The 24971-nt window shown below is 33.9% G+C and overlaps 2 protein-coding genes across 22 annotated transcripts in view; both read left to right on the plus strand.

The window, feature by feature from the left end:
• EPHA6 (EPH receptor A6) overlaps nt 1-17738 on the plus strand; it is a 955687-nt gene extending 937949 nt beyond the window's left edge. For all 6 annotated transcript variants that reach the window (XM_034956977.2, XM_008975358.3, XM_055110176.1 and 3 more), the window contains 2 exons: nt 107-256; nt 1255-17738. In XM_034956977.2, the coding sequence (XP_034812868.2) occupies nt 107-256; nt 1255-1369 (265 nt within the window). In that variant the 3' untranslated portion in view covers nt 1370-17738. The remainder of the gene's footprint in view (nt 1-106; nt 257-1254) is intronic.
• Nucleotides 5169-24971, plus strand: part of ARL6 (ADP ribosylation factor like GTPase 6) — a 55220-nt gene continuing 35417 nt past the window's right edge. For 3 of the 16 annotated variants that reach the window (XR_008955383.2, XM_034956988.4, XM_055110192.2), the window contains exons 1-2: nt 5189-17738; nt 20831-20980. Coding sequence is in view for 11 of the 16 variants with exons in the window: in XM_034956988.4 (XP_034812879.1) it covers nt 20858-20980 (123 nt within the window). In the remaining 5 variants the exon portion in view is untranslated. Of the gene's footprint in view, nt 17739-18739; nt 18839-19380; nt 19440-20830; nt 20981-24971 lie in introns of all 16 variants that reach the window. The other 13 variants (XR_008624786.3, XM_055110187.3, XR_004670635.4 and 10 more) reach the window with 9 other exon arrangements.

The following is a 24971-nucleotide window of genomic DNA, read 5'->3' on the forward strand; positions in this document are numbered from 1 at the left end:
AGAATAAAAACATTAGATGTAAGAATATTGTAAAAGTAAAAATAAAGTTCCGTGATTTGTGCTTTATTTGGCTTTTAAATGCTCTCCATGTTTTGTTTTCTTACAGAATGCCAGAGTCCCCTGGTGAAGTTCCGGAATATCCTTTGTTTGTCACAGTTGGTGACTGGCTAGATTCTATAAAGATGGGGCAATACAAGAATAACTTCGTGGCAGCAGGGTTTACAACATTTGACCTGATTTCAAGAATGAGCATTGAGTAAGTGATACTAGGGTTATTACTGTAACGAGATGTCCTGCTGGGGATTATAAGTTCAAATGCTGTATCAAGAACACCTTTCCTTAGGCTAGTGGGTAATTTCCAAGTCTTTGCTCACCATTTCTGACTATCATTCTAGTGGAAGTTGGACATTACACTTTTAGCTATTATTCTTTGAAAGAATATATTTAATTCAAATAGCTATTTAAAATATTTTAAATGTTTTCTAAAATGCATGTTACTCTCATCCAAATCATAGACTTTATGTCAACTTAATTTTACCTTGGCAAATTATTACTCACATATATTAATATTGCATAATCAGTTTCTATTACCTTCATCAAATAATGCAATATTATCATGTCATTTTCAGAGCTCCTTCTAGATATTATAATGGTCATCCATTTTCCACTATTCTCAAAGATTGTCTTTTGCCTACATGCAATGAAAATATTTAACATATGCTTAAAAGACTAAATGGTTAGTTTGAATCATATTAAATTGCCATTGTTTTAAGACAGTAATGGCAATTTCATACAGTACAACCTAAGGGCATTTTTTCTAGATATCAAAAATCCATGAGAAATCAAACAGAGTTCATATTATACCTTCCATCCTACATAATCACCATTTTGCTAATACTGTTGCAAATGTATATCATTACCTAAATTATATAGCATTTATGCCTATGAAATATCTGAGTATTACATAAGTACCTGTGTATAAAATTGAAATATATATATTATTACATCTGAGATTAACTTTATGTATTCTGTGGATCCAGAGAAAAGGAAAAAAAGAAACAAACTTTTGCTGCTCATTTAAATCTCTGCTTAACAAGTAAGCTACACTATTTTTGGTAACTGTGGCAGAGTGCTTATTTAATATATTTAAATATTCATTTTATCTTGCATGCTTATTAGATCTAAATGTTCATATTCTGTATCTCTCTCTCTCTCTCTTTCTTGCTCTCACTCTTGCTCTCTCCTTTCTTTCAGTGACATTAGAAGAATTGGAGTCATACTTATTGGACACCAGAGACGAATAGTCAGCAGCATACAGACTTTACGTTTACACATGATGCACATACAGGAGAAGGGATTTCATGTATGAAAGTACCACAAGCACCTGTGTTTTGTGCCTCAGCATTTCTAAAATGAACGATATCCTCTCTACTACTCTCTCTTCTGATTCTCCAAACATCACTTCACAAACTGTAGTCTTCTGTTCAGACTATAGGCACACACCTTATGTTTATGCTTCCAACCAGGATTTTAAAATCATGCTACATAAATCCGCTCTGAATAACCTGCAACTAAAACCCTGGCCCACTGCAGATTATTGCTACGCAATGGTAAATAACTCAGCATGGATGTGTAATTTTGTATAAGCCGTATATGGGAAGTGTTCACGGACTTAACCTAAAAAAATTTATCCAGGTGGGGCTTCCTTAGTGATGTATGTAGAGTTTGATGGTAGATGAGAAAGAACTAGTTGACCTTTCTTTCATGTTTTGTGATCAAGTAGCTTCCAAACTGACATAAATGTTTCATTTTTAGATAATTATATTCAGCTCTATTGGTTGTATTGTTACTTTATTTTTTAATACTTTAACTGTTGGTGCCTGATATTGTTAGAATTATTTGCAGAAATGACCAGTGATATCATGTAATGAATTTTTGTGAGGTATGACTGTGGTGAGAAGGGGTTATTAGGGAGGGAGAAAAAAATACTGTGTTTATAAATCTTCTGAGGCTGGGTTTGTCAATTTTTTAAAAATTAACTTTATAATGTCATACATATTTCATAGTAGGTGGTAGTTTAAAGGCTTTTCACCTCTAATTTTATTTATTTATTTATTTATTTTTACTAACTGTAGTATATTTCTCTACTACCTTATGAAGACTGCTCCTGGAAAGACCAAGGGTGACTTCATTGATCTAATGGCTTTCATAGAGAAAAGCTTGGGATAAATCCAGGACTATTTCCTTTGTGCATTGTCACAAGTTTGCAAAAGCAATTATCAAAGCACTGAGAAAACTGATCATTCTCAGTAGAATTGCTTTGAATAAAATACGTTAGATTATACCCTTAGATTTAATGTAAAATTATTAATTTAATTTAAACAGAACTTTATGATAGATACATGGTGGCCCAAGAAAATAAACAGACTTAGCTGATCATTTGGTATTGGCACATTTTGCAAGTTGAAGCGTTCTTATGTTTTCTTTGCAAAAATAGTTACATGAACATGCTGAGCTCTTTTCCAAACCTTCTAAGAAATAAGTATGAATACTCCAAAGAGCATATAAACAGATCTTACACATGAGCATAGTGTGTCAACCTGGGTCCAACGTACAGTTACATAAAAATGAGAACACAGCTGTGTTGTCATAATCTTCTGAGAGGCTTAAAAAACAAAGGTAAATATATATTTTAAGTGATTTAAGCTGAGTTGGCTTATCAAAATAGTGCTATATCTTATGAACAAATTAAATTATAAAATCAGCTGCTCCCTGTAAAACTAAAAAAATGACGACTGTTTTAGGTGGAAGAGTAAGTAAAATGTGTTGTGAGAAAAAAACAGAGTAGGTTGTCTAAAGATGCTGATTTAATAAATTAGCTTTTGTTGGATCTCAGTGATAATGGTGCCCTACCTACCCTAATTCTCAAATTCCTATCTAAATTCATTTTTTGTCATAGTAGTGGTTTTTTTTTTTTTTAAATAAAGGACCCTGTTTTTGTTTTTTGTTTTTGTTTTTGTTGTTCGTTTGTTTGTTTTTGAGACGGAGGAGTTTTGCTCTTGTTGCCCAGGCTGGAGTGCAATGGTGAGATCTTGGCTCACTGCAACCTCTGCCTCCCGGGTTCAAGCGATTCTCCTGCCTCAGCCACCCGAGTAGCTGGGATTACAGGCGCCTGCCACCACTCCTGGCTAATTTTTGTATTTTTAGTAGAGACGGGGTTTCACCATGTTGGCCAGGCTGCTCGAACTCCTGACCTCAGGTGATCTGCCCGCCTCAGCCTCTCAAAGTGCTGAGATTACAGGCGTGAGCCACCGCGCCTGGCCATTTTTTTCTTATATTTAGATTTTGTTGATCGTCCCATTATACTAGACCCTTCTACATATTTTCTTTTGCTGACTTGTCTCCTGATTTTTCCCTACCACAGCTTAATCCTTCTCATTTCAAAACAAATGTGTAAAGCAAAGCTAGAAGGAAGAGTCTTTAGATGTTTCTTAAAATATACAAAAAAAGGTAGGGGGTGATGGGAAAATCATCACTTTTCAAGTAAGTGTGCCAGATATAGCTAGCCACATTTTCCAGCCATCAACCTGCATGGTTGTGCATCACTCATAGACTATCTGCAGTTTGCTTGATACATTTACACAAATCTGGATACACTTAGAAGAAATATAAAATTTCCATATTTACCTATCTTCAAATATATATTAAATAAGAACAGATATAAAACAGATTAAATTTATTAATCATATATTTATTTTTATAATACAAAAAAGGTATTTAGGAAAATAAGGAATAGAATAATATGGTCTTCCACAGGACTCTGTCGGCACCATCAGTGTACCTTGAAATAAATTCTATTAAGTTATTTAAACTTCTATGGGATGAGCATTCAGTGATTACAAGATTAAAGTTGCCTATTAAGAATTCTTTCTTTTAAAATGTCTGATGATCCTATTCTACATCTGGTTAATTTGTACTTATTTTTTCTTTCTCTAACATCTTTTGATAGTATCATAAAACTACTTTTTGCTTTGTCTCTCATCCCATGTCTCCTTCAAAATTCCTTTTAAATTATAATTTTATTTTTCAGAATGGTAAGCATGATAATCTTAAATGTAACTTTGAACTTCATTATGGTTATGGCAACATTGAAACTTGTGCAAGATTAAACAGAAACATTAAAATATAAGGATTTACTATAAGGATTTACTGCCTACCAATCATGGACCCCATGATCCCAGGAATATTACAATATTCAGGAATATAAACAGTTAAAATGCCAAATTCATCTGAAAATTTTACATGAAACATTTTGAGACTTACTAGTGTACATTTTAGGTAATTAAATCTGTTTAATATGCAAAGCATAAAACTTAATTATAAAAAGAAAATAAGTAACTTCCATAAATCACAAAGTCTTCAGGAATAATCTTTGATACCTAAAATATGCATATAGACTCACATACCTACTTTATTTTAAATGTCTTGATCTATGCTACTGAGGGGGTGTTTTGTATTTTAAAACCAGACAGTCAAAAAATCATTTTCATTTTATTTCTAGATGGTCAATTTTGTCTATGGTGAACTCATTATCTCATAGTAGAAGGCATATTTGGAAAAAATGTGAAAACAATGTACAATCAAGGAGAGAGATAAAGTATTTAAATCATTTTAAAAAGCAATCAAATTGCAAAATTTTGGTGGTTTAACACGAATCAAGAATTATAGCACTTTTGCAATGAGTTATAACTGGTGATAAATGTTCTACATTCCGTATCAAAATAAGACATCTTATTTCACTCTGCTTGGTCTTTAAAATCTATCAAAGTATAACCTGAATAAAACTGCCTTCCAGCAACAGCTTTAAAACCTATCTCAGCCCATGAATCTATCAAAGTATAACCTGAATAAAACTGCCTTCCAGCAACAGCTTTAAAACCTATCTCAGCCCATGAATGGAAAACAAATCCAAATCCGATCCTTGAAAAGCAAAGGCTCTAAAGAAGCTCTTCAGAAGAGATGGTAAAGAATGAATTATTTTACTTATCACCCAACCACATTTCTTAAAAATGTGTTTTGGTGTCTTTTCCTACCAAATTTCTGCTCTACAAGGCAGTCAGTTAAATCTCTCATTTCATAATTTTCACTGTGCTAGTTCTTTCTTTTCTCCTCTTTTAATAAATTTTCTAAAACTTTCTCAACCCTGTTTTTAATTCCCCCATCCTCTCTCTTTATTCCTTTCTCAGCTTCTATCACGCCACACATTATCTCAATCAGCATAAAAAAGGTAGCACAACAAATCTAAAAAGATTGTATAGATTTCCTTAGAAGAGGCTTGGGGCAGGGGGATGTTGCAAAAGCTATAATATTTTGGGTTCTATCACATAATTGAGAACATTTGTACTCACAGAGGATATGGGTTCTGGCTTTTCCTTAACTTGAAATCAAGTTTTTTGGAAAGTAATTTTGAAATGGATGATGATGATCCTTTTTAATTGCTTTAACTAAGGAAGTTTATTATTAATATTTTAAAAATTAGTATTTTAAGATCAATATCTGTTATTATAAACTCACAGTTGGTGTCCATGTCTCTATATATCAAAGAGATTTGAAGCATATGTATCACTTCTTTTAGTATGAGCATCTTAACTTTTCCAATCTCAAATTCTGTGAAGTAGAAGAGACTCATATTACTTTACATTCAATCAACAAATATTTTAATATTTTTTAATATGAAGACTCCAAAAGGTAGAGGAGTACACTGGGTTAAACGGATGGTATTCTTCCACCAGAATATAAGATACTGAAGTCACCTAACTTTTGGTTTTTATAAGCAACATTTTCAACAATTTTTCAATCTTTATAATGTTCCACAAAGACAGTATAGATTTTATCTAGTTCAGCTTAACAAATATCTATGGAATATCTCCTATATGCACAAAATTTTACTACAAAGATAAGTTTGGCTGTGCTGTCATTGCTTTCAAGTAACTCTCATTATTAAAATTTAGAGCTTTATTTGCTATGTTTGCTATGGTTGCCATGTCACCAGGGGATAGCACTTTCCATAGAATATAAAGAAATAAATAGGATCTTCGTCCAGTGTGAATTGGATTTGCAATTCTAATTCAAATGGAAAGAAATATTTTGGACCTCAAATTCTCATAGTATTCTTCCGAAACACTCCATAATCCCTCTGGCAGAGGGAAAGCATACTTCCTGGGTTCTCTAAAACAGTTTCTCTCATTAACAGTTGATCCTCTTCAGGAGTCACAGATTTTTATTGTCTGATAGCATAGCTATCAGTTCGTATACGGATTCACTACCTCAAAGGTGCCTCCTGTTAGAAAACATTAGCTTTTTTTCAAGAGCAATTCTGGAGTAATCTCTTGTTCAAGCTTATTCACTTGTTCTAGTAAACATAATAATAGATATGAACTGCAATGGTAGCATAAAATCCTTTTAAATTCCATCCATTTAACAGGGGAAATAGATGATTACTCCTGACTATAACATATTACTAAGTGAAATGATAGAAACATCTTATATTGTGTAAAAGTAAACACTCCATCTATTTCTTACTGTTAAAAAAAAAAGTACTGATGAGATGTAGCAAAGATTTCTCAGGATAAAAATTAACTTTTTTTGTTATAAGTGGATGTGGCATAATGTACATGTATTCTTGGAAAAAAATTAAAAGATCCAGAAAAAGATACAGGTCATCAAAATGTAGTTTTAACAAATCATCTTTTTCTGAGTAATAAATTAGCTTCAAATTATAAATGAGTTTGTATAAAATGTATAAAAAATAACATTTATATCTTTTTTTTTTTTTTTGAGATGGAGTTTCCCTCTTGTTGCCCAGGCTGGAGTGCAATGGTGCAATCTTGGCTCACCACAACCTCCGCCTCCCAGGTTCAAGCAATTCTCCTGCCTCAGCCTCCCGAGTAGCTAGGATTACAGGCATGCGCCACCACACCCAGCTAATTTTGTATTTTTAGTAGAGACGGGGTTTCTCCATGTTGGTTAGGCTGGTCTCGAACTCCCGACCTCAGGTGATCTGCCCGCCTCAGCCTCCCAAAGTGCTGGGATTACAGGCGTGAGCCACTGTGCCCAGTGAGAAGATTTATAGCTTAATGGAAAGACTTGGATTCTTTGCTCTTAATTCAAAAGAGTTTTTGTTTTATTAGCATTTACTTTTTGAGATTTTACAATATATTTGGAACTTCTTTAGGTAGCCAGTGGCAATCCAAAATTACATTTTAAAATGAAAAAAAGAGAAAACTTTTCAATTACTAAGGCAGGCAAAGCACTAGGAAATGAATAAACTTTACCTTTTAAAAAGGAATCTGTCAACTGCAAAGTTTGTATATCTCAGTGACATCAAGTGATTTTTGCACTGTCCCATTGAAAGCAAAGTTTCCTTTATTTATTTATTTATTTATTTATTTATTTATTTATTTATTTATTTTTGAGACGGAGTCTCGCTCTGTCGCCCAGGCTGGAGTGCAGTGGCGCGATCTCGGCTCACTGCTAACTCCGCCTCCCGGGTTCACGCCATTCTCCTGCCTCAGTCTCCCGAGTAGCTGGAACTACAGGCGTCCGTCACCACGCCCGGCTAATTTTTTGTATTTTTAGTAGAGACGGAGTTTCACCGTGTTAGCCAGGATGGTCTCGATCTCCTGACCTGGTGATCCAACCGCCTCGGCCTCCCAAAGTGGTGGGATTACAGGCCTGAGCCACCGCGCCCGGCCACAAAGTTTTCTTTTAAACAAAACATGGAAAAGTTCTTGCTTGAACTTTCACACTGATTAATCAAAGTAACAAATCTCTACATCATTAAGAGAACTTTTGATTTGTTTCATTATAGAGAAAGTCTCAAAGAATTCCATTACCCTTAGACACAACTAATTCATTCCTCAGAATAACAAAGGTATTAAAGAAAAATCACTTGACAGATGAGGAGGAAAAATAGCTCTTAAATGTTAAATAAAGATGTGGCTTCTATATTTAATTAAAAAATAAGGTATAAATTAACAACACAATCTTCTCAGGAGTTGTAAACTAGAAAAGTATCAGAATTAGTGAAAATCTTCCCTCAAGTAAAACTGTTCTTACTTGTATTTTCTGCATTATTTGTGACCTCTGGCCATTTTTAATTTGTCATAATAAACTCATTTCTGGTTAGATAATAAGTTATAATCTCAACAAATCAGAACAACTGAGATACAAGTATAGATAGGGTGCTCTACAAAATAATAAAAGGAGGACAACTCTAATTCAGGATTCCTATTTAGTTAGTAACAGGGTCTCCATCTCATTATCCCTCGCTGAAGTGAGAACTATCGTTATCCCAAAATAATACATTATTATAGAAAAAATTCCAAGGATATAAGAATCATTTTTCATATATTCCATTCAATTTGTATATTTAGGTATTAGTAACTGAGGATAGATATCTTTGTTTCATGAGTTCAATATGAGCTTACATGAGAAGCAAATTGATGTGAACATTTCTCTACAAGTTTTTCCACATTTGTAGCTCATCCTTAGAACAGTCTTAATTTGGCTCTGTTCTATAAAGACTCAATATCATTTAATTTTTCAAAATCATGATAGAGAGAAGAGTGCTAATTTGTAAAGATAGGCAAACACTACACTTTTAAGATTTTTACCGTATGTAAAATGTCCTCTTCCACTGCTTTTATAATTAAAAATCTCTTTTCTACCTTTAGTAATTTGTAGGATGAACTGTATGCATTTAGATAGAAATTGCTTTTGTTAAATTTACATTTAAACACATCTTCATTCACTTAGAGAAGCCATAATATAATTCTTCATATTAGTTTATTTTTCAAAGTAGTAACTTTTGCTATCTTTAGAATTCTCATCTACCCAGTAATATAATTATTAAAGTCATGAGGAAGTTTTTCTTTGACTGTGCATGCTTTATTTATTACCATATTGTTTTTGTCTTCAGAATAAGTCTGCTCAAAATTGTAGCCTTTAGAAGCTCTATAACAAAAATCAATGGCCAATAACTTGCTAACAAACTTGTAACTGAACAAGCTATTTTTTTCTGTCAATGTGATTGATATGCTCATTGTTAAATTTAACTTGTTTAAATATCCATTGGTATATTATCAAGAGCTATTACTGCAATAACCTCAAAGTATCTTTAAGACAATGCTGAATATCATACACAGTTAATAAACAATGATTGGAGCTTTTCAAAATTGCTGCTCTGCATGGAAAGTAAGGTTTAATGTGTATAAATGTTTGTCATTGAAGTTTGGAATTTATTTTAATGTACTCTTTCTTCCCATGCTAGATATGTCTTCAAAGAAAAATGTATTAATATATTCATACTATGCAAAAATATCATTTTGTTCTTACCAAAAAAATGTAGCTTTGATAAAATTTTATGGTTTTTAGGCCTCTTAGAGTAAAAAAAATCAAAATGTGAAATGGGAGCATTTTGGGGAGGGAGCAGGACACAATATCTGAGCAGTGTTAACAAATATGAACATGAGTAACATTTGATGTAAAGATTATGGTGTGTGCTTGATTTTGGATACATTATTATTCATTTTGTTAATCACATTCCACCTTGGATTGTGACATTGAAAAACATTGAATATATACAGGATATAAATATCTTTGGGATATTTTACATAATTATACTTATTTTTAATTTTGTGTACAGTGAAAACTTTGACAGTTTAATTTTGAATTTTGAAGGAATAATTTTTAACAGTCTTTGTTTCTTAAAATGTTAATTATGGTATACCTGCTATAGTAACCTCATTTTTTAAAAAAATCAGAGGCAAAGCAAGAATGCAGAACATGGCAACAGACTAAGTTCCACTAAAATTAAGGAAAACACTAAAAGGTAATACAGTACAAAGAGGAGTTTGTTTTAAAGTTGTTACTTACCTCATTTTAAAAACTGTTAGAAAAGAGTGAATAAAAAGTATGTCACAGTACTCTTACTGGTAATTTTGAAACTAAAGTGCATTTCAAGGATGGGAATCTCTAATATAAATGAGTACACTAATAGTTGTTAAAATATGTATTGATATATAAAATTAGAAAGAAATGTCATCAAAATATCAAAAATAGGAAAAAGTTCACTTTAAAAATGTTTTGTAATAGAACAAGTCATCAAAATTCCTAACATTTCCATATTATTAATCCTTTGTTTTCCAAGACATATATAATCAAAGAATTTGCCAAAAAATTCAAATAATAATACATTGAATATTGGACTGCCATAGCACTTTAAACATATTAATAAATTATCCCATGGATAATAAAGAGATTTTTTTCCAGCCATCATTAAATATAAAAATAGTATATATTAAGATGCATAAAAAAGGAACTTAGTTGATACTGTCTTTTAGCATCAATTTATCTCGTTAAGCAGTTATATTAATTTTACACATACTCTTAAATGCTTAAAAACATAGTACTTACATATTAATTTTATGTGATATAATATATTTTGATCTCTAAATGCTTACATTCTTTCAAGAAGATTGCCTTCTCTTTCCAGTTGTTTTAAGTATTTTTAAAAAGAGCCATTGTATTTTTTATATTTCCATTCAGTCTCATTATGCTTGAAAGTTTCCAACTCTCAAATAAGATGAAACCAAGTGTCATAGCACAGTGGCTAGAAGTTATTCTTTTTGAAGTTATTCTTCTTTTATTTAATATTAGTCTGATATCCCCTAAAATTTGCTAGAGAAAGCAAACTCTTCTCATGAATGGAAATACAAAATGAAAATTCTCCACTGGATGTTACAAATTCAAAAAAAGAACATATATTTTTTATAGTTACTTCTCACTACTTACTGCTTATTCAGTTTTAAAATCTTACCAAGTAGGATACTTCAAACAAGAGTGAAAAGCTACTCCATTTACGTGTAATCTGCTTATTTTCTTCAGAGTTTCCAAAAACCTTTGAGAAAACAAAATAATCGTTTTCCCCACCTTACAACCTTGATCACTCTACCATTAAATGCAATAATAAGGTATCTATAATATAACAATAAAAAATATCAGTCAAAGCTTAGTGTTTACCTCTTTAAACTATATAACAAATATAACCATAGCAACAACAAATTAAAGGAGATCATGTCTCCTTACTGGTCCAAAATTGTATAATTCATAAATTTTCACATATATATATACATATATATATATATATACTGACATACCTTTAAAATATATTTATCTGTAAGTCCATTCACTCCATTCAACTGTTTATTGAGCACTACCATGTACCATTGTCCTGTTCTAAGCACTGAGGATACATGGTGACCAAGACAAGCAAAGTCCCTGTCTCATGGAATTGACCTTCTAGTGATAAAGACACACAATGAAGAAATAGTGATGTGCTGTGCTTATAATTAAAAATGTTACATAGCATGACTGTGGCTCCTTTAAGCGGTAGAGGAAATCTTCCCCAAGGACATGCCATTTAAACTGATATCTGAAAAGCATGAAGGAAGCATCCATAAGAAGATATGGGGGAAGAGCATTACAAGGAGAGGGAAAATTTAATGAATGAAATTACAAGCAGAGGGGAATAGTTAATGAACGAAAATTTGGATTGTTGGAGAGTAGAGAACAGTGTTCTTGGTACACTGAAATGAGGCAAAAAGAGGAGAAGGTATATGCATGAGGCTACTGGAGTAATTCCAGCAAAAACGTGGTGGATTCACTACTTCAAGATTTGGAAGGCATCAGTATATACATGCTATTTAAAGTTTGGAAATCACCTAGGAAAAGCCTGTGGAGGTAGGCCTAGGATTGCACTATATGCTATTCCAATGTTTAATAGGCAGATAATTAGAATTAAACAGAAGAAATGGAGTATAAAGTAGGCTAGAGAAAAAGGAAATGCAGTTGCTCATTTGGATTAAATGCTTTTAAGAAGTCATTAGAACAAAGACATGTCCATGGGAATTAGCAACATGGAAGTTGTTGTTGTTGATGACCTTCACAAGGTCATCAACTATGAAAATAGTGGAGTCAACTATCAACTATGAAATAGTGGAGTCAAATCCTAACTGACATGGATTAAGGCGAGATGTAAAGGAAGGAGGTGAAATCACTATCTATAAACAACTATCTCAAAAAGCTTTGATGTAAAGGGAGCAAGAGAAATAGGATAATAGCTGGAGAAAGGAAGTTAAGGAATTGTCTTGTTTTTTAAGGATGCTACAGCATATTTATCTACTAATGAAAATGACTTGGCAGACAGGGGAAAACTGATTATGCAAGAGAGATGATAATTGTAACAAAGGCCTTGAGAGATAAAGGGGTTGCGATTTAAAGCATAAGTAGGGAGGTTAATTTTTGATAGGTGCCGGAATATAGAACTCCAATGAAAGGAAGGCAGAATGTGTAATGTGCAAATAGGTTGGTATATTTGTGGTAGAAAGGGAAGGATGTCACTACGTAAGTTTTTTTTTAATTTTACCAAGAATGAGATAAAAGCCAATATGCAGGATGGGAAGGAAGAGGTTGGAAGAGACGTATGTAAGTAGTTGGATAGTAGGAAAGTGAATATATATTTGATGAAATATTTTAAAGGCATCTTTACTAAATATTTTTGAGACATCTTATTGGAAGACCCGAAACTTTGAATTCTGTGGTTTCCAAGGACTCTGGTAAGAGTCCTTTCCATAATGTAGAGATTGAGAACTTCTCAATGCCATAAATACTGTTTTCCTTATTTTCATCTATTACAGATTAAAAGGCAGAAACATTTTGTAGCTAATCTGTTATAATGCAAAGCCTATCAAACTTAAAATTAGCTTATTCCTGAAAGATGTATATTGCATAATCAACCTGTCACTTTTTTCAAACATGATTTGGGAGGGTATTGAGGTCCCATGTAAATTTTAAAAGACAAACAGGAACTAATCTTTTAGTAAAAATTATTTTGTTTTCATATAGGAAAACAATGCCTTCTGTCATTTACGGAAAACACATGGGCAATATGGTTGGTTGTTCATTGTGCCCCTCTATCCTATAGGAAGAATGTGATCTTTTAATTGTGCTTGGTGCTTTGTTTCTGGAGATATATATACATATATTATATATATGTATATATACCATATGTATATATACATATGTATGTGTGTATGTGTGTATATATATCTCTCTAGGTTGTATGTAATTCAATATGTTGGAATTTAAAGATGCATTATTATTTGGATTTGATGTGAAATTAGATTGTGAATAATGGAATGAGATTGCTCTCCATTTTTTGCTGTTCTAGCATAGCCAAAAATATAAAGATATAAATGTACGTATACATATGTATTTGATTAAACACTTTAAATTTTAAATGGCCGCATCAAATTTTAAATGGTAGATGATATCAACAATTGCAGTGCACTCAAAATGTTATAAAATGTTTGTAGCACAAATCCTGAAGTATATGCAAACTAAATAGCATATTTATATAAAATACCTAGATAACATGTCTAGGTTGAGATATTTAATCCCTCATAGAGCTATATTTGACTAATAAAAAATGACAGCTAAAAATAATTTCCCTCTCTATAAGTACAAATATGATTTTTAAAGCATCATTGTAACTTGTCATGAAGCTATTTATTATTAATTAAGGATTTAACTCTGTACCCATCTGCTCTTACAAAAGGGGAAAAAGATTTATCTATGAGAATAGGGAAGTATAGCACTGTTTTACGTTTTTCTCTTTAGTATTCTGCCACCATTTAAAGCTTCAATATATGCCTTCCACTCAGGTTCCTGACACAGCCTACATTCTCTTTTCTGGTTATAATCACAATATGGTAGAGCTATAAACAAGGTAAAAAGGTGTTAACAATTGAACTGCAATCCTACCTATTATCTACTTTACTATAGCAGTGAAGTAGTCCAGACTTATTTGAAGGTGGTACTATTTTTATCTTACAAAAATCTACTATAATATTAATAACTTTCCATGTAAATTTTCATGTGCTGGCATGCTTACAAGTTAATAGTGTTATAGAATGCTCAGCTCTCAATATGAGGGGTTGTTTGTGGTGAATTGCATAACATATGTCATCTATTTGCTGAAAGAATATGCTGTTTAGCAAACTACCTGCTGAGCAACATAATAAGATTTTTGTACAAGGTACAAATTACTAATTATTGTATTTTATTTTTCTATGATTTCCTAAGAGGCATTATCAGGGTCTTACAGATGGAGTAAGCCTGTTTATTAAAATATCTATTGGCAAATAAAAGTTACAGCTTTGGTGGTTGAATTTGTGACTTTTTTGTATTGTTGTATTTATGCAGATCTAATGCAATTTATTTTTTGGTCTAATAAATCTAGAGGCTGTTTAGATAATTTAGTAATTCTGGATGCAAAATCATAGTTGTAAATTTTTTAAATAATGTCATTAGGTTTAGACAGAAATTCACAGAAATCACTATAAAAAACTAGTAAATATTTTTGTAGCGATTTTATATTGGAAAATATTTTGTGAGATTCAAGTAAATTAAAGTGTTCATTGCAGAGGCAGTACCGCACAGAAATTGCAGATGAAAAAAGGGTACACATAACATCAACTGTTGAAACACAGCTTTAGACCAAAGTTTACACCAAAAAGTTGCAGTAAGTTATAAATCAGGGATTATCTATAATCTTTTAAAAGTTGCTGGTGAGAAAATAACGCTAAAGTATCCTGAATTAATCAGAACAGTGCTGTGTTCATTATATCTGACTCTTTTCTTTTTTATAATTTTCTTACTACAGTTCTAAAAGCCAGTATGAAATTAAAACTGGTGAGAAGGTACCTAAAATTATCTTCTGTTATGGTTAAGTGGCTTTAAGAAAATCACGTAGCATTTTTAAAGCTTGTTATTGTCATAATAAAAAAGAGTCAAACTAACTTCTTAAATCAAGCGAAACAATTGTATCTCAGCCTCTGAATGTACTCGTGAGAGGAGTTTCAGTTGACAAAGCACCAAAACAGCAGGTTCAACCATATGAAATATTTATATGTATTTATTTTTAATAGAGATGGGGTCTCCAACCTCTGGCCTCCGGAGATCCTCCTGCCTTACTTAGCCTCCCAAAGTGGTGGGATTACAGTGTGAGCCAGTGTGCCCAGCCTTTATGTTTTTTGTTTTGTTTTGTTTTTGAGTGCAGGGTCTCACCCTTTTGCCCAGGCCAGAGTGCAATGGCACAATCTCAGCTCACCGCAACCTCTGCCTCCCCGGTTCAAGCGATTCTCCTGCCTCAGCCGCTTGAGTAACTGGGATTTCAGGAACGTGCCACCACACCCGGCTAATTTTTGTATCTTTAGTGGAGATGGGGTTTCACCATGTTGGCCAGGCTGGTCTTGAACTCCTGACCTGGTGATCCACCTGCTTCAGCCTCCCAAAGTGCTGGGATTACAGGCGTGAGACACCGGGCCTGGCAGCCTTTATGTTTTTTTAAGTTTAATATTTTCAAGGCTAACATTTTTTTCTAGATTATTTAACTGCTTTATTTCATAACATTTATCTCTAGTAATAAGCCATCTATCAACTATACTTATCTAAGATAACGATTTGACTAGCTACATTTTTGTAAAAGAATTATCTATCTGCCTTGGTTTCCTGAAAAGTTGGATGCTCAATATGTCCATTTTATTTCCAGTTTTCACCAAATGTTTTATATTAAGCCAAAAGAGATGAACTCAACCTAGAGGCAGAAAATATCAACTTAGCAGGAAAAATTTGAGTCTGTCCATGAAAGTTTTCTGAAATATAACATTTCTGCCTATCGCTAAGAAAAAAAAAATGTTATATTTTGGCCGCAAGCACATTAGCTTCCATCTCTTACAAGTAAGTCACAACACACAGGCACACAGAAAAGTGTTCAACACCTCCCTGTCAATGCATTCACGATCAGAAGTTCAGAAGTTAAAGAACCACCACAGTTACGGTTTGGGTCAATTTTGTTTACACAATAAAAAGCTCAAGACAAAAGAAGACAGGACATTATTTATTGAACAATAAATATGTGCCAAACATTTGTATTTCTGTTATCTTTAATACTCAGAACTACCAGATAAGATAAATACTATATTTTTGAAGGTGAGGATAGAAGCACGGAGAAGGGTAAATTGGGCTAAGACCACACAGTAAGAAAGAATGTATTTCCATACTCCATTTTTACAAGGACATTTATATGTTGATATGCATCCATAGGGTCTTTGTTTTGTTTTTGACTTTCAACAAGAATCACTAATCCAGAGCCGCTTTTGTTTTTTCGCTGTAAAAATGACAATTACATTTGGAAATTTGGAGAAGTGACAAAAGATAAATCACCCCATAATCACACGCTTACAACCGTCCCCCCTACCATATTACTTTGAAATAATTCCTTCTAGTCTCTTTTTGCACCCTCCTAGTCCATTTAATAGGCCAAATGAATTGACAGGCCAAAGAACAGGCAGTGCAGTAAACATAATACTAGCTAGTTGAAAAGGGTCGCGCGGTGGAGGGCAGGGGGTCGGAAATCCTACACCCATGGCAAACAAAAAAAATGAAGAGATACAAACACCTATTTGAAGAATGAGGCCATTCACTGGGGGTGAGGTTAGTGGAGTTGGGCAGATTGAAAGGCTAGATCTTTAAAATGACTGCATCTGTAATGTGTCCGTTGGAAAACGCAGTAATAAAAGATGTGGGGAAGGGTATGCCTAAATATTTTCTATTTGAAGACCATTTGTGACTATGACTATAAAATCCAAGTGCAATTTAAGAAGGTGGTCAACTTTAAGTATTGACTATTAATACCTTTCCTGACCACCTGCCGATTTGATTCTGGAGACTGTAATCTACTCACAGGAGATTATGCCTGGTAGAAATCTCTTCGGGAGACCACACAACTAAGAAGCAGGGGTACAGGCATACTTTATTAGCCGAATAACACCTTTTGACTTTTTACACCAGTTCTCCCCTCTACCTTCCTGTATTAACAGTTTTACCTCTACAGGGACTGAAGGTGGGAGGCCTATCAGAACCCAGAGAAGAGTAGGTGCGATGGGCAACTGGGGAACTCCGGCGCACATCTTGCCCCAGGGGGGACAGTATCGTCTTGCAGTCGTCGCCACAACGCTACGCTGGTGCCCGGTAACGACACTCTCCGCGCCACACCCAGCGCCAGCCTCTTGGATCCCCAGGAAGACCAGGGCCGAGCAACAAACCCGCAGCACACGCGAACGCCAAACGCTTCCCAGAAAGCTGTGCGCGAGCCTACAACTCCCATGATGCTACGCCGGGAACTGCCCGGCTCCTCGCAGGAAACAGGCAGCTCACCCTGCCACCTGTGCACACATTTTTCTTCAATGTATAGTTCCTCGGCGCGCCTCTGGCCTTTTCCCGGAGCTCTTCAATCCCAGAAGCTATAGCACAACGGCTGAATCGCCAGGACCCCCGGGGAGGCGTGGCTTCAGGACCGGAAGAAGCTCCTGTTGCCAAGGGAACGGTGCCTGCCAAGGCGCCTGCTCAGCGACTGATGCACAGACTGCTGCAGAGGCTGCCGGTTTTCCCAACTTCTAGAGACGGCTTTGCTCATTACCAGGCATCCTTCCCATGTAGGCATCGAGAAGAAGGCTGAGGGACCCTCGCACGAGATTTCCATCCCGGAGACCGATACGAGTGCGTCCATTCCTGTTGCCAGCTCCTGCGCCCTCCGGACTAACCTCAAAAACCAGGTATCTCCTCAACGCCGGTTTTTAAAGCCAGCGCCACCCTCTGTCCCCGTCAGTTTTAGAATTCCTCTTTGGTCTTTCCCATGTTTTTCACTCCACGCGTGTAGTTGTTGCTAATGTATGAGAAGTAGAAAAGAAGGTGAGTTATAGAGGCCCTAGAAAACTTACTAAACTGGTTTGGACGTATGTTTGGTTGATGGGTTTTAACAATGCTCAACTTAGACCCGTGTATTTGGGGTGTGTGTGTGTGTGTGTGTGTGTGTGTAAGTGTAATTTAAATTATATCATAAAAAACTGAAAGCCGAATAAGAATGTTTATTTGGGGTAATAAAAGTAGGCAACATTTCAATCAACGAACACTTTACAGAGTTTACTAAGTATCATTCGTGGTGTTTTCTCTGGGCTACCACTCTGTCTCTGCAGCTTACCCTCTAAGCTGTTAACTGTGGATAACATCCTAATTCTTCTGGACTTCTCTGGCAATATGTAATCCTTTAGGAAACAGTCTGTCAGACAATAACCAAGAGAATTTGGCTGGTGTGCAAAGAGAGGGTTACAGTAAGATAAGAAACAAGAAAGGAAGATTGGAGCCAGATTGTGGACAACCTTAAAAGCTGTGCTTGGAAGTTTGAAACTACTGGCTTTATTCTGAAAGCCAGTAGTTCTCAATAGTAACTTCACATCAGAAACACTGGGTAGCTTTTAAAACTACAGATGCCCTGATCTTATTTTCAAAAATTCGGATTCAGCAATTGATTTCAGAGTGCAGCCAGGGTTGAGAATCATGGCTATCAGAGTAGGAAGCTGCAGAAAACAGTTGTATCTCTCGCTGCACACTTAAGACACGATTAACAAATATTGACTGGCTTCAATTATCTTTTATTTATGCATGCAGAAAGTCAACTTATGGAAGGAAAATTATAACTACTTGAAACGTAGAAGTTTAAAGGCTCTATGATAGTTGTTTATAAAGCAATTTCAATAAATGTGATTACCTCTTTTAGAAAAACTGCCTGCTCTTCTAAATTGTGTGTCCCAAAATATTTCATTAACAAGTATCAAGTGATAATCCGTGGAAAAGTGATGGAAAGTCACAATACAAGGTACCGTGAAAAACGAATATTCAAGCATCAGGCTTTAAACACTCAGTGCTTTATAGTAGATGCTTAAAGGGGGGAAAATGTGAGAAGTTGTCGTTTTTAAAACATAAGTTCTAAATTATGAAATGGAGAACAAGATATAAGCATTTATATCAATATGTTTATGCAGTAAATAAAGTGAGTAATAGCAAATTTACTTTGAAATCAAATGGTATGTGTGAATTGCTTCATGACATCAGAAGGTTAATTTAAAATAGATTTTACAAATGCTGGTCCTTAAGCTGTAATTTAAAGAAATGAACTGAATAAGATTTGAATCTCTGATACAAGGAGAAAAGCAGATTGAAGTGGCACAAATGGAAGTACCTGAGGTCAAACTCATCCTTGGGGAAAGACAAACGTGGTTCTGTAATAGGCCTCACCTTTTGGCATGGCACTGTTCCATCTCTTCTCTGCACATCACTGAAATTTAGTTTTGAAATTTCTACCCATAATCATATCCCAAAAGGCCTAAGCAAAATGTTGACTATGCAACCTCCTTTTAGATACAGTTGTCTTGGAAGCCTGTTGTTGATAAAGTTGCTGCAGCCTCACATCCTTCAAGGTATGGCCTTGCCTGAAATTGTATGGAATAAAAAGTATTGAAGAAACTGTAATATGACAGGTTGCTTATGCAACCTTAGATGGAGATGAGAATAAGTCAATTTAATGAGAATAAAAACATTAGAGAACTAATGTTGGTGAGTAATGAGAAATATTTGGTACATAGATATATTGTAGCAGTTCCTGCAGCAGTTGGGGGCTGGAAAAAGGGATCTATCTCCCTGTCCTTCTACCACAAAGTAATGGTTTGGGGAGCAATGGACCCAAAGTGAGCTCCTTTGAAAAGTTTAGTTTGGAGACCTGAAGTGTAAATTTAACAGTACCTTAGATGAATATAAACAGCCATAAAGTTACCACATAGCAAGTTTTATGTACACAGCAGTTTTATTTGACTTCCAAATACTTCTATTTTTGGATTGCTGATAGTTTTTTTTTTTAAGTTTGCATTAGAAAGATTTTTTTTTTCAAAGAATCAATACAATTGAACAAGAGAAATGAACACTTTAGGGACAAGTTAACAAAGAAATTTTTAAGATACTTAAAAAACTAAATTAAAATCTACAATCAGTATTTACTTCCTTATTCTATACTAATACGATAAAGTCCTTTTAAAATAGCACTTAGTAGGATGTTTCAGATAAGTTACAGTTAAAAAACAGATATTTAGTAAGGTTCAATAAATTGAATGTGTGTATGTATTTATGCATAACCTTCTTCACAAAGGGATTTGTGGTGACTTACAAAGATGTATGTGTAGGATAAGGGGAAATAAGGATAAGTATTTCAGGATTCTTTGCTTCTACTGAGAGAAAACCCTACTTAAACTGGAAATAACCAAGCAAGCAAAAAAAAAAAGTGAATTTATTGTAACTTCATATTATTACAAAATATAACAATGGGGCTGGCTTCTGATAAAGATTTAACAGTGGCTTAAATGATATCACCAAAATCTCAAAATCTGTCTGCTTTTCAGATCTGCCTTCTACTTTCTGCCTTCTACATGAACCCCATTGCCCATTCATTGTTTCAGATTTTCTGGAAAGGCTACGGCCTAATTCTTCCATATTTTCAAGTATCACAATTCGCAGACTCCAAATGATACTGAGGCTGACCATGTTTTATTCTTAAATATGATAAATTACAGAGAGAAATGTTATTTCCAAGGCATTGTTCTGTGTTGCCACCTGTTATAAGCTGCAAATCTTCGTGTCAGTTAAGGCTCCTTTCTGGTAATCAGCTTACACTGTGTTTACTAAGTGCAAAGCTACATTGACATAGTTTTCACACTATTATTATGTGTATTTAAATTATTACCTTTTTTTAATACACGTACCAATATTTTCCATAACTTAAGGTGCCTTTGGGTAATATTTTATTTTTTCTTAATTGCAGCTGGTTTGTAAATATTTGAATCACATTATGGGATTGCTAGACAGACTTTCAGTCTTGCTTGGCCTGAAGAAGAAGGAGGTTCATGTTTTGTGCCTTGGGCTAGATAATAGTGGCAAAACGACGATCATTAACAAACTTAAACCTTCAAATGTAAGTATCTTTGTTAGATGCTTTATGTATTTTCTGCTACTAAAGAAAATTAATGTGCAGAATTATGTTATATGATGTTAAAACCGCATATAATCACATTAAGATATTCTGTTAACCTTTCAGTACCTTTAAGTATCCTCAGCCATAATTTGCAGTATATTTTATACAGTAAATTTTAATTATTAAACTGGAATATTATTTTCAAATGTCTTTTCTTTCAAAAGTTCTTCACAAATTTCCTGAGTTTACTTTAAATGTCATTGCCTTCTTTTTAGTTTCCTCCTTACAGGAGGAGCAAAACAGAGAAAGGTGAAACATTTTTATAGGTTCTATGGATAATTAGACAATTTTTGAAAGTATAGTATGCATATTAGTAATAGTAAGCAAGATGATTTTAAGCAACAAGTGTATGGACATATTGTAATAACTGAAAAATATATAAAGCTAGCACATTTAACATGTGATGTATAAGTTAAAGTTAAAGTCTGCTGCATATAAAGAAAGCCTATCTAATAGGGCTTTCCTAATTTCTGGCACCAATTCCTGAGCCTTTATGTTTAGACAACTCTCCTGCCTTATCAGAAAAACTGACCTCCAGGTCCAGAGAAAAGTGATTGGCTTTGCTTTTTTTTCTTTTTTTTATGGTAATGGTAACAGCCAAGGAGCCACTTGAAATGGGACTTCTTGAGGGGTTTCAAACCTCTGTCACTCAGTTATAGATGTAGATACAACACTTGCTCCCTTCCTACACCAAGCTCAAGAAGAGTCTCTTGTAAGCTTACATCCACTACTAGAACATTATTTTTAAGGAATTAAATAAAATAAGTACAGAAATGTACAATGCTGTGATAGGAAATGCCTTGCAAAAAAATAGTGCCCATCTCATTTTATAGTAAAATTGTCTCATTTTTGTGGATAAAATCAGTTTCTAGATAAGTAGTTCTTTCCTGGACACAAACTAGTTTTTCATATTAAGCTATCTTTATGTTTATTTATTGTTAATGTACTGAGGTTGCTGGCATTTTAGAATAGGGAGAGAGGGAGGACAGTTTAACCTGATTGCTTTTTTCAAGAATCTAGTCTTAGCTGTCATTTTTTTAGAGATAGACTCTATATACCTTTTTCAAAAATTTCAATCTTTATTCCACTACCAATCTTTATTGTCACATCATCCAGTTTTTATATCATTTTTTGTTGATACAAATTTAGGGGTTACATGTGATAGTTTGATACATGCATACAATGCATAATAAATCAGAGTCATTGGGATATCCATCACCTCAAAAATTTATCTTTTTTGTATGTTCAGAACATTCTAATTCTTCTTTTCTGGCTATTTTGAAATATCCAGTAAATTATTGTTGACTATAGTCACTCTACTGAATTATCAAACACTAAGTCTTATTCCTTTATCTAACTGTATTTTTATACCTATTAATGAACCTCTCTCCACCCCTCTCTCCGCCCTACCCTTCCCAGCCTCTGGTAACCACCTACTCTATGTCTCTATGAGATCTACTTTTTCAGATCCCACAAACAAGTGAGAACATGTGATACTTGTCTTTCTGGACCTGGCTTATTTCACTTAACTTAATGACCTTCAGTTCTCTCCATATTGCTGCAAATGACAGGATTTCAGTCTTTTTTATGGCTGAATAATATTTCATTGTGTATATGTACCAAATTTTCATTATCCATACATCCATTGATGGACAAAAGTGTATTCCATATCTTGGCTATTGTGAATAGTGGTGCTATAAACTTGGGAGTGCAGGTATCTCTTTGATACATTGATTTCCATTTTTCTGGATATATTCCCACAGTGGGATTGCTGGATCTTATGGGAGTTCTATTTTTAGTTTCATGCGGAAACACTATACTGTTTTCCATAGTGGCTACACTAATTTGCATTCCCACCAACAATCTACGAGAGTTCCCCCTTTTCTACATCTTCACTAGCATTCATTATTTTTTTGCCTTTTTTGATAAAGGCCATTTTAACTGGGGTGAAATAATATCTCATTGTAGTTTGATATATATTTTCCTGATGATTAATGATGAGCATTTTTTTCATATGCCTGTTGGCCATTTGTCTATATTCTTTTGAGAAGTGTCTATTCAGATCTTTTACCCATTTTTTTAGTCAGATTTTTTGTGTTTTGTTTTTCCTTGCTACTGAATTGAGTTCCTTCTGTATTCTGGTTATTAATCCTTTGTTGAGTGGATATTATGTAAATATTTTCTGTAATTCTGTAGATTATCTCTTCACTTTGTTGATTGTTTCCTTTGCTGTGTAGAAGCTTTGTAGCTTGATATAGTCCCATTTGTCTATTTTTGCTTTTGTTACATGTGCTTCTGAGGTCTTACTGCCCAAATCAGTGTCCTGAAGCATTTTCCCTGTGTTTTCTCCTAGTACTTTGATAGTTTTGGGTCTTAGATTTAAGTCTTTAATCCATTTTTAGTTGACTTTTGTATATGGTGGGAGATAGGGGTCTAGTTTCAGTCTTCTACATGTGGTTATCCAGTGTTCCAGCATCATAAGACTATCCTTTTCCCAATGTATGTTCTTGGATGTCTTTTTGGAAAATGAGTTGGATGTAAATACATGGATTTATTTCTGGCTTCTCTGTTCTCTTCTGTTGGTCTGTGTGTGTGTGTGTTTATGCCAAAACTATGCTGTTTTGGTTATCATGGCTTTGTAGTATAGTTTGAAGTCAGATAGTGTGGTACCTCCAACTTTGTACTTTTTGTTCAGGATTATTTTGGCTATTTGGGGTCTTTTATGGTTTCATATAAATTTTAGGATTCTTTTTATATTTCTGTGAATGTTATTGGTATTTTGATAGGGATTGCATTGACTCTGTTAATCTCTTCAGGTGGTATAGATATTTTAACTGTGATAATTCTTTTAATCCATGAGCATAGATAGAATAGCTTTTCATGTTTTTGTGTCCTCTTCAATTTATTTTATCAATATTTTATAGTTTTAATTGTAGAGATCTTTGGTTGGATTTATTCTTAAGTATTTTATATTTTTTATAGCTATTATATATGGGATTACTTTCTTGATTTCATTTTCAGATTGTTTGTTCTTGGTGTATATAAATGCTACTGATTTTTATATGTGGACTTTTGTATCCTGAAACTTAACTGAATCTCTTTATCAGTTCTAACAGTATTTTTGGTAGAGTCTTCAGGTTTTTCTAAATATAAGAACATGTCATCTGCAAACAAGGATAATTTGAGTTATTTCTTTCCAATACTGATGACCTTCATTTTTCTTGCCTAATTGCTCTGGCTGGAACTTCTAGTATTGTTTTTGAGTAAAAGTGGTGAAAATGAACATCCTTGTCTTGATCCAGGTTTAGAGGAAAGGCTTTTAGTTTTTCTCTATTCAGTATATTAGCTCCACCAGTATAATATTAGTATATTAGCCATGGTTTTGTCATTTATTTGGCCTTTATTGTTTGAGGTATGGTTCTTTTAATCCAATTTGTTGAGAGTTTTTGTCATAAAGAGAGGTTGAATTTTATCAAAAGTTTTTTCAACGTCTATTTAAATGATCATGTGGTTTTGTCCTTGATACTATTAATCTTATGGGCTCGTATATTGATTTGTGTATGTTGAACCATCCTTGCATCCCTGGGATGAATCCTACTGATCATGGTGAATGAACTTTTTAATAGATTGTTAGATTCAGTTTTGCTAGCATTTTGTTGAAGATTTTTGCATCTATGTTCATGAGGGATATTGGCCTGTAGTTTTATCATTGTATTCCTGACTAGTTTCGGTGTCAGATTAATGCCAGTTTTGTAAAATGAGTTTGGAAGTGTTTCCTTCTCTTTACTTTTTGGGATCGTTTGAGTTGAATTAGTATTTGTTTTTTAAATGTTTGGTAGAATTCCATAGTGAAGCCATCAGGTCCTAATATTTTCTTTAATGGAAGACTTTATATTAGTGCTTTGATCTCCTTACTCATTATTGGCCTGTT

The sequence above is a fragment of the Pan paniscus genome, chromosome 2 (genome assembly GCF_029289425.2).
Source record: "Pan paniscus chromosome 2, NHGRI_mPanPan1-v2.0_pri, whole genome shotgun sequence".
Taxonomy (NCBI): domain Eukaryota; kingdom Metazoa; phylum Chordata; class Mammalia; order Primates; family Hominidae; genus Pan; species Pan paniscus.